This window comes from Berghia stephanieae, chromosome 1, assembly GCF_034508935.2.
Source record: "Berghia stephanieae isolate SIO BIC M18660-M18661 chromosome 1, UCSD_Bste_1.3, whole genome shotgun sequence".
Taxonomy (NCBI): Eukaryota; Metazoa; Mollusca; class Gastropoda; order Nudibranchia; family Aeolidiidae; genus Berghia; species Berghia stephanieae.
This window is the reverse complement of record NC_088360.1, coordinates 18,686,223-18,696,222: the sequence shown is the minus strand read 5'-3', so window position 1 is coordinate 18,696,222 and position 10,000 is coordinate 18,686,223. Positions and strand designations below refer to the sequence as shown.

General features: G+C 37.7%; 4 protein-coding genes across 4 annotated transcripts in view; 3 read left to right on the top strand and 1 right to left on the bottom strand.

Annotated features, from left to right (window-relative positions):
- LOC144962889 (uncharacterized) overlaps positions 1-1,157 on the top strand; it is a 1,863-nt gene extending 706 nt beyond the window's left edge. Inside the window, exons 1-2 of the mRNA XM_078896299.1 lie at positions 1-12; positions 349-1,157. The exon at positions 1-12 is cut by the window's left edge and continues 706 nt beyond it. Coding sequence (XP_078752425.1) covers positions 1-12; positions 349-1,157 — 821 coding nt within the window. The remainder of the gene's footprint in view (positions 13-348) is intronic.
- The window catches only part of LOC144969594 (uncharacterized), a 25,912-nt gene extending 20,976 nt beyond the window's left edge, over positions 1-4,936 (bottom strand). Inside the window, exon 1 of the mRNA XM_078908741.1 lies at positions 4,880-4,936. The gene's annotated coding sequence lies outside the window, so the exon portion shown is untranslated. The remainder of the gene's footprint in view (positions 1-4,879) is intronic.
- Positions 1,949-3,111, top strand: LOC144963497 (uncharacterized). Its single transcript, XM_078897576.1, has one exon. The coding sequence runs from the start codon at positions 2,043-2,045 to the stop codon at positions 2,904-2,906; it is 864 nt and encodes a 287-aa protein (XP_078753702.1). The 5' UTR covers positions 1,949-2,042; the 3' UTR covers positions 2,907-3,111.
- A 4,371-nt stretch (positions 4,937-9,307) lies between the features above and the next one.
- The window catches only part of LOC144969585 (hydroxymethylglutaryl-CoA synthase 1-like), a 19,424-nt gene continuing 18,731 nt past the window's right edge, over positions 9,308-10,000 (top strand). Inside the window, exon 1 of the mRNA XM_078908733.1 lies at positions 9,308-9,627. The gene's annotated coding sequence lies outside the window, so the exon portion shown is untranslated. The remainder of the gene's footprint in view (positions 9,628-10,000) is intronic.

Below are 10,000 nucleotides of genomic sequence, written 5' to 3'. Positions count from 1 at the left end.
CATTTTCAAAAGGTATGCCAGTCAAAAAGTAAAAACGAATATGCATCTGCGGCAGACCCGAATACACCCAGTTCAGCCTTTTCAGCCGCGGCTCCCATAGTCTCTACAGAGCTGTTATTGACGTGAAATTGTTTAACAAGCCCGTTAAAGCGTTGATAGACACCGGAAGCTCAGAGAGTTTCATTTCAACAGAGATCGCACAAAGTCTCCAATTGAAGATTTTCAAATCAAAGAAAGAAATCTCCATGGCGTCTACTAATCTTTCCAGTACAACCAAGGGTCATTGTTTTGTCTCTTTGGAATACCAGTGACGTTTCTATGAGAGTGTGAAATTTTCCATCCTGTCAGGGTTGTGTTCGGACTTGATTTTAGGCCATGACTTTCTTGAACAGCATGATGGAGTTCAAATATCATTCAAAGGATCAAAGCCTACTTTCTCCGTTTGTAGTCTCACTGCTGCAAAAATCGAACCTGTTTCTCTTTTCAAGAATCTCCTTCCAGAAGTCAGACCTATTGCAACAAAATCAAGACGATTTTTATTACCAGACAAGCAATTCATTGACTCTGAGGTTAAGAAACTTCTTGACGAGGATGTGATCGAACCATCTGATTCTCCATGGCGAGCGCATGTATTGGTGACAACTAACGAACGACACAAGAAACGCATGGTTGTGGACTATAGTCAGACCATCAATCGCTTCACTCTACTCGATGCATATCCACTTCCAAACATTAATGAAATGATTGAAACAATTTCAAACTACAGTGTCTATAGCACCCTCGATTTGCAAAGTGCTTACCACCAGATCCCAATAAAAGACGAGGAGAAACTGTATACGGCTTTTGAGGCCAGTGGAAATCTCTACCAATTCAAGCGAATTCCCTTTGGAGTCACGAACGGAGTGGCTTGCTTTCAGCGCATCATTGATTCCATTATTCGAGATGAGAAACTGAGTGACACATTTGCTTACTTAGACAATGTGACAATCTGTGGCAGAAATCAGCAAGAGCATGATGAAAACCTTGTGAAATTTCTCAGGTGTGCCAAAAAACATAATATAACATTCAATAGAAGTAAGACTATCGAGTCTGTTAGACAAATCAAGTTACTTGGATTTCAAGTGTCCAAAGGTTGCATTCAGCCAGACCCTGACTGATTACGGCCACTGAGAGAACTTTCAGATCCTCACAATATCAAATCTCAACAGAGAGTGATTGGAATGTTTGCATACTACTCATCCTGGATACCTCATTTCTCGGATAAAATACACCCACTGGTCCAGAATACCACCTTTCCATTGTCAGGAAAAGCCAAGGACTCGTTTGATCTTTTGAAAAAGGAGATTGAAAACGCTGCTGTCGTGACAATTGACCACAACGCTCCTCTAGTTGTAGAAACCGACGCTTCTGAAATTGCAATCGCAGCAACACTAAATCAAGGTGGACGTCCTGTGGCTTTCTTTTCAAGAACTCTGAACCACAGTGAAAAGAAGCATTCTTCTGTTGAAAAAGAGGCTTACGCTATTGTGGAAGCCCTTCGAAAGTGGAGGCACTATCTTCTTGGAAAGCATTTCAAACTTGTGACAGATCAGAAAAGCGTTGCCTTTATGTACGGAAATTCTGCAAAAGGAAAAGTCAAAAATGATAAAATCCAAAGATGGAAGATTGAACTGTCAAGCTACAGTTATGACGTTGTGTATCGACCTGGAAAAGACAATGTAGCGGCTGACGCATTTTCAAGGGAGTTCTGCTCATCTACTGGTTCAGATTTAGAAACTTTAAAAAGCCTTCACGACTCACTCTGCCACCCTGGAATTGCAAGGATGAACCATTTTGTCAGGTCAAAGAATCTCCCATATTCCGTGGATGAAATACGAACATTCTACAAACCGCAGAACCTCAAAGTGGTCAAAGCAACTCAACCATTCGAGCGTTTGAGTGTGGATTTCAAGGGTCCCTTGCCGTCATCGTCCAAAAATCGGTATCTCCTAACAGTTATTGATGAATATTCTCGCTTCCCTTTTGCGTTCCCATGCTCTGATATGAGCTCATCAACTATCATCAAGTGCTTGTGTCAATTGTTCTCATTGTTTGGAATGCCTATTTCAATACATTCTGACAGAGGTGCTAACTTCATGTCAAGTGAGCTTCAAGATTTCTTGTGCAAAAAGGGTATCGCCTCAAGCCGAACGACCCCATACAATCCCCGGGGAAATGGACAAGTAGAACATCTGAATGGAACCCTTTGGAAAACTATCACGTTAGCCCTGAAATCACGTGGTTTGAATGTTAGTCAATGGGAGTCAGTGCTTCTTGACTCTCTCCATTCAATAAGATCACTCTTATGCACTGCGACAAATGAGACTCCTCATGAACGAATCTTCCGCTACAATAGAAAGTCAAGCACTGGTACAACACTTCCTAGCTGGCTGACTACTCCAGGAACTGTTTTGATGAGGCGTCATGTAAGAGCCTCTAAATACGAACCATTGGTGGACGAAGTGGAACTGTTGGACGCTAATCCGCTCTATGCCTACGTCCGACTTCCTGATGGTAAAGAAACTACTGTGGCTTTGCGTCACTTAGCCCCTGCTGGTGAAATGACTACTGCCCAACCCTCCAATGAAGAATCACCCATGGCGTTTGACAACACGAGCGTAACTCCACATTTTCAACCTGTTCAAAAGAATGTGGGAAACGATATTTTACCTGAAACTGTTCTAGAACAGCTTGATGTACAAACTGTGGAAGCGGGTGTAGTGCAAAAATCTGCCTTGGACGAACCATCAGTCTCTGATCCTAACAATCCTAATGAGCTTTCTACTCAAAACGAATCCCGTTCAAACTCCAGAACGAGTGGCTTCATTCGGACGAGACCATACAGTTTACGAAATAGAGAAGCATAATTTGAAATCTCTTGCCACATGCAAGGGGGGAAGAATGTCATGATATTGTTTACTGTTTAGAGATAGTTCTATTTGTCACTTAATGTTTGTAATTGATCTGTGTCTGTACTGTATTGTCTAACTCTTTGTGTTTTAATTTCTTTCCAGATCATGTCGATTTAAATGTTGAATAAAGCCTATATTTTGCATGGCAATCATTCGAATTACTTTCTATTTCTAGCTTCACAACAATCCGCCTCTACGCCACTTCTCTCGGGAGTTCCACAGGGGACCGTTCTTGTTATTGATATACATAAATGACATACAAGAGAGAGAGAGAGAGAGAGAGAGAGAGAGAGAGAGAGAGAGAGAGTCTGAGGGGGAATAGAACTAAGACTTTGTTATGACGATAGTCTGTCATAAAGAGAAATAAAAAAGCGAATGAGAGAGGGATATCCAAAATGACCTCAATGAACTGCAGGAGCGGGGGAAACGAAAGGGAGATGAAATTCCAACCATAAAGCTGCAACGTCATTTGCATTGTAACCAAATTGGGGCCAAATAAATCTGACAATTCAATACACTATAAAAAGGAATTTGGTGACAAAAGCTGAGTACCTTGGAGTGGCTTAAGACTGCAATGTATCATGGAATCAAAAAAGTTTTTTTGTTTGTTTTTTAAATCGTCCAAGCAAACAATATTCTTATTTCCCGACAGTCATTAAAAGAAAAATGCTAAAAAGTCTCTGTTTAACTAATCCTGAAATACAATTATAGCTGGAGTATGGAAAACACATAATCTGTACAGAAACTTGAATTAATTCAAAGAGAAGCATGCCAATTTATTTGGAAAAAATACTCAAAGAAAGCGTAACTAAGCTGATTGGGACAAGATGGATGTGAATCAGTTTCCGAAAGGAGAGAGTAACAAAAGAATAACCTAGCTATCTATTATTTTTAAGACATTAGGGTTGGGGGTCAAAATTGTTCCGCACAGTCCGTGTTAACATTTTGCCAATAAATACTGGAAAATATTTTTTTAAAATCATAAAACTATTTTTTCATAGATTGATAAACGAGAAACTTGCAAACTTTTAAAAAATTAATCGTAATTCTATCACCCGTTGACTCAAAATGATTACAGTATTTATATAATCTACAAGGACTAATGATCAGTCACCTGGTCACCCTGTTGCCAGATTCATTTGAGCGTCCCTGCAGACTTTATTACCGATCGTTAATGGCTCAAAAGGTTCCTCTCGATCTATGTTAATATCTACAAAACAGTTTTATAAAGCAGATGAGTGCCTGTTCGTATAAGCCTTTATTTCTCTTCAAATACTGCAGGTTTTCCATCTAGTATTTTTTAAAGGAGAAACCAGAATTCCAGGACGGGATTGCGTGGATGAAAAAACAAACAAACAAACAAACAAAGAAAAACATATACACAATGTTTTTCTCTCGGAAAAACACACATCTGCATTCCTTCTTTCCAAAAGTAATTCAGATGTGGAATGCTCTCTCATGTAAAATATACCTAGTAGTTCTGAATTATCAAGCTTCTTAACTCTCTCCTTACCGACCATTTTAAATATTTTCCTTAATGGCAGAATCCAGCAGAAAAATTGATTTTTTAAGACTCAAACAAGCTCACTTTACAAAACTTTATGTTCTTATTGATCATTGTGGTGTGCAAAATAAATCTGAATAAGAACAAAATGTATATTGTGTCGTAACAAATGTGACGATTTTGCTGTAGGTGGTAAGGAGAGGGTTAAATTGACAAGCCAAATAATATAATAATAAAAAAAATAAAATGTCGCGTTTACATTTAAAACTGAAACCGAGACAGCAGCGTAACAGATTATTTGCCTATAATTTTTTTTCGTTCATGAGCAAAGAAATGTATCGCCGTAAAGTTGTCGATGTAAAAAGAGAAAAACTATACGGTATGCCAAATACGTTTGAAACTAAAGAGTAAGAGATATCATTACCTTTCCTGAATGAAGATGTAAAGAAAAGCCTTACAAAACCATAATCCTAGATGACATAATTCCAAATCTTCGTAACTTCCCGTTTTGTTTATTTTATTTTTTTTTCAAAAATGAGAGTTTGTATGTTCTCGAGAAATCATGTGACGTAATCAAATCTTGCGTTTGTATAATATCAAAATTTCGAACAAGGAGTTTTTAGATATCGAGCATTTTACATTCAACCATCACCACCATCATCTTACCCACCGTGATCAACGAAAAAAGAACATCATCAGCATAACCATCATACTACTACTACTACAACTACTACTACTACTACTACTACTACCACTACAACTACTACTACTACTACTACTACTACTACTATTACTACTACTACAACCACTACTACTGCTACCACCACTACTACTACTACTACTCTACTGTAGTAGTAGTATAGTAGTAGTATAGTAGTAGTAGTAGTAGTAGTAGTAGTAGTAGTAGTAGTAATAGTAGTAGTAGTAGTAGTAGTAGTAGTAGTAGTAGTGGTGGTGTGGGGTGGTGGGGTAGTAGTAGTGATGAGGGAGGAGAGAGAGAGAGAGAGAGAGAGAGAGAGAGAGAGAGAGAGAGAGAGAGAGAGAGAGAGAGAGAGAGAGAGAGAGATCCCTACTGCACCAAATATCGATTTGAAATGAGTACCTACTCTACAAACCTAGATTCCAGGAATCCCATTAAGAAAGGGACGAGATCATGCACAAATGAAATAAAAATTTTATGTGCTGTTTGATTAATATTTGAGCATTTTTCTCCATTCCTAAACAACCCTTTTGCTCAAAAGATAGTTTGATATTTCTATTAAAAACACTGGATGTAGCACTTTATATTTTCTTGTACTTGATATCTTGAAATATCCTCTTTTTGCATAGTATGTAGCTAGTTGATATAATCTATTTTAACACAGTACTTTGGGGAACATGTGGATTGAGTAAAGCTTGCACAGAGTGTGGGTGTAATTTACATTGCTTGTTTACTTGTGCAAAGTCACCTCATTTTTTTTTATTTCAAAATTATCTGGGGTTTTTTTTTAATAGCATCAAAGTTGGAAATTATTGGGGTTTATCCGACGTGTACTTATTTGCAGGTCTATTAACCCAAATTGTTATGGTCTCATTGTTGTAATGGTAATGTTCTCAAACCGACGTGCGCTAATTTGCAGGTCTAATAACACAATTTTTTATTATTATTAGAAATCTCAAAAATGACGCAAAATATTGTCCATTACAACAATGTTAAATTAGGCCCATAATTGCGTTCGGATGTCAGTCCTGCATATGTGTATACGTCGTCTCTCCATAACAAAACGAGCTCACAATGGCGCCCGATTATCAGACCTGTAAACATGGTTATTTTCAACTCCACTCACTTTAACAGGAAGCCGACGGAGAGACCTACAGCATTGCATGCAGTAATCAAGTCTGCTCATCACAATCGTGAATTTACAAATTATTAACATTATTTCTTTTGTATAATTAGTGTTTATCAATTTTCTTCTTTTGCCAATGTTTCTAGGATAAAGATGAGCAAATTGATAGGTTTTTTGTGGAAATATCAGAATCCACGATAAACCCCTAAATTACAGATGGAGCCAGTATACGAGCGTCTTCAATATCTGAAGATACTACATTAATTTTGTATCTTTGATGATTTGTTCCAAATATTAGGACTTCAGTTTTAGAGTAATTGAGTTTTAACCTAATTGATGTCATCCAAATTATTATATTTGCATTCTTGGATGGTGGCTAATGCTGGGAAGTCCTGGGTTCGAGCCCCGTTCGGTGCATAATTGAGTCCTTGGAAAAGGCTCTTTATTTACATTCTCTCATCGTATTCAAGTGTAAATTGAATACCAGGCAATTAACAACGTTGTTCTGTCCGGGAAAAACATGTAATACCGCCTAACAGGTCCTACATGTTAAGTGTTGCTGTTAGCCTGGGATCCCTTGTAAAGCGCTTTGAGACTTCGAGTGGATATATTTGTTTTTGTTTTTTTTTAAACATTGACTGTCACTCTTGAGGACATGTCAACGTCCATTTTATAGTTTGGGTTACTCCCCCTGGTTTACCTGACTCTGTCACTCTTGAGGACATGTCAACGTCCATTTTATAGTTTGGGTTACTCCCCCTGGTTTACCTGACTGTATTTGCGAAATTATTTACAATGCACTTTGGTTTGGTTTTAGTCTTTGTCTTTTCCTACCTCCTGTACACCAGCGCAATTTGACCAATCCGTAGAAAAAAAAGATAAGGAGAAGGGGGGGGGGGGGGGGGGAGGGGGGGGGGGGGGGGGAGGGGGGGGGAGGGGGGGGGGGGGGAGGGTGCGCAGTAGGGGGGGGGGAGGAGCGCATTTTGAGCATTTTCTAATTTAGGCAAGACGGTATGTGATGTAAAAACTTTTTTTTTTCTGCCAGTAAAATAAGAGCAAGAGCTTTTTCACCTAATATTTCGTGAGAGCTGAAATTTAAGAGAGAAAGAGAGAGAGAGAGAGAGAGAGAGAGAGAGAGAGAGAGAGAGAGAGAGAGAGAGAGGGGGGGGGGGTGCGCGAAGATTCTGAGGAAAAAAATAGATGGGGGTGGGGGAGTCTATTTGACACAGTTGGGTATAATATTATTTCCTTTCAGACTTGGTGTATCTGACCACTGGTGTTTCTATAATATTATAAATAATAATGTGGAATTGAATGTAAGCTTCAATTTAATTACAAAAAACATATCAAATGAACTTTTCGGGTTTCCCCTTTATCAACAAAACAGGATGAATGAAACACTACGAAACGTTCATTTGATCTGTTTTTTTTTGGGTTTTTTTTTTGTAATTAAATTGAAGTTTACATTCAATTTCACATTATTATTTATTTCTTCGAGCTTCGAGTAGCAACATTTACATACAATGTTATAGTAAACAACTAGCAGCAACATTTACATACAATGTTATAGTAAACAACTAGCAGCAACATTTACATACAATGTTATAGTAAACAACTAGCAGCAACATTTACATACAATGTTATAGTAAACAACTAGCAGCAAACATGCCGATGGACAGTTCTAGAAGTATAATCAATTATAGCATCACATTTCCGGAAAAGTTCCTCATAAAATTTACATAGAAACAGCAGGTCCTTGTGACCATTTTTATATCATTCACAATACCCTTGATTAGTAAATATGGCATGGCGCAATAAGAAAATCTCTTATGTTTTGATGATTGGTGAAACATAGATATTAGGCCCACTAAAAATGTGCTCCATTGCCGGAATGATTATGGCTCTCACATTTTTTAACGATACGTTATCAGAATGTTGAATGTCAAGATAATAATAAATAGAGATCCTGGTAGAATAGGCCTACTAAATCGTTAATAGGTCAACCAATTTCTTTCCTCATGTCCGATTTAGTTGTTGCTTTTTCCAGTATCAAACTTTGAAAGAGACAAACAAAATTACAAGTGAAGAAAATATTATTGTTTCTTCTTCTTATAAACCTTCTGACTTTGACTAAGTGCCTGCAAATTGGTCGGATTTTATAAAAAAATTTTTTTATTCTCTATTGTCTTCTGGCACTTTTCTTACTCACTTCATATCTTGTTGTTACCAACATAATGCCTGCTCCACTCACTTTTCTATTAAAAATTCACCCCATACACGAGCATACTCAATTTTCTCAATCGTTTCTATGTATAGTTTGTGATGAGAATATTGCTATTAAGCTAACTGATGTTCAAAATTAAATTCGCGATGTGGCGAACGAATCGCGATCTCAGAAGTGGTGAGAGAGGGATCTAGAAATGACATTGGTTTGAAACGAATATTTTAGTGTTCGTGATAGCTCACACGTAGAGCCACGCTCTCACCTGCCAGGCGGAGTTGTCGTAGGTTCAAACCCCACCACCGCCGCGAAAAAATTTTTATTCTCTATTGTCCTTCTGGCACTTTTCTACTCACTTCATATCTTGTTGTTACCAACATAAGTGCCTGCTCCACTCACTTTTCTGGATTTTATAAAGACAATTGTTGGTGTTGTCGATGTTGGTGTTGGGTGAGAAATCGATAAAGGAGCTGATTGCTTGATTATCAAACTTGATTTTCTTTTCAATATGGAGTATATAATAATACACCATCATTATATTATGCAAAACTATGATAATATTTTTGGTAAAATCTACTACACGTCTCTTTTAGCAGACCACTGACGAGGCAATTGTGGCGTGGACACAGGGATAAAACATGTCATGACAGCAAACGGTAACCTTTATTTATCCGTGAGTCAAGCCGTGATTATGTTACAACTATACACCTTCCATTGAGTGTGACCCGTAAACCATCTCATTCTGACCCCAAAGTCTGACCAAGGTCCAAGCTATAAAAATCATTACGAATTGTTTCGCAAACACGAGTGTATACGACTAATCTCTCCTATCGTGCAACTGCTGCGAACTACCAACACAAACTAGCGCTTTAGAATCAGATAGTAGATAGCGGTGACCAAACACAACAAACTGTACGCCTCACATCCTCTCAGCATGTGAATAAGGCTGAATAATTAGCCCCATATATAAAAGTGATGTCAGACCTTTCCACTGTCATTTTATCACTTAACACTTTACGGAATAATACAAATAGTATACATAAATTTGGATCATTTCTTTGGGGACATAATTTGGATTATCATTCCACCATCTGTAACTGTGTAGTGCAAAAGTGGAACCGAAAGGTTTGTTATGATTTGTATAAGTTTAGACGTCTATCTAGATAGTTTAAAATATTTTACCCGACTTGATTAGTATGGTAATAAACTTGACCGCCTCCTCTTATTTATGCTTCTCAATTTCTCACTCCAACTACTACCACCACTATACATAAGTTTAGTATTAGTATTAGTGGTTTAGTAGATTAAGAGTTGAGTAAGACAGTAATTAATAAAAATGAATGGAGTCGAGTCAAATTGAAGAAGTCTTTTCCTATTCCTATTCCTATTCAAATTTAATACCACAACATGGTACCTACCAATTAAGTCAACTCACTTTCTCTCCAGGGTTTTTTTTTCTACTCCAATATTATTTTGGGAAAAAGTTTTTTTATGCAAG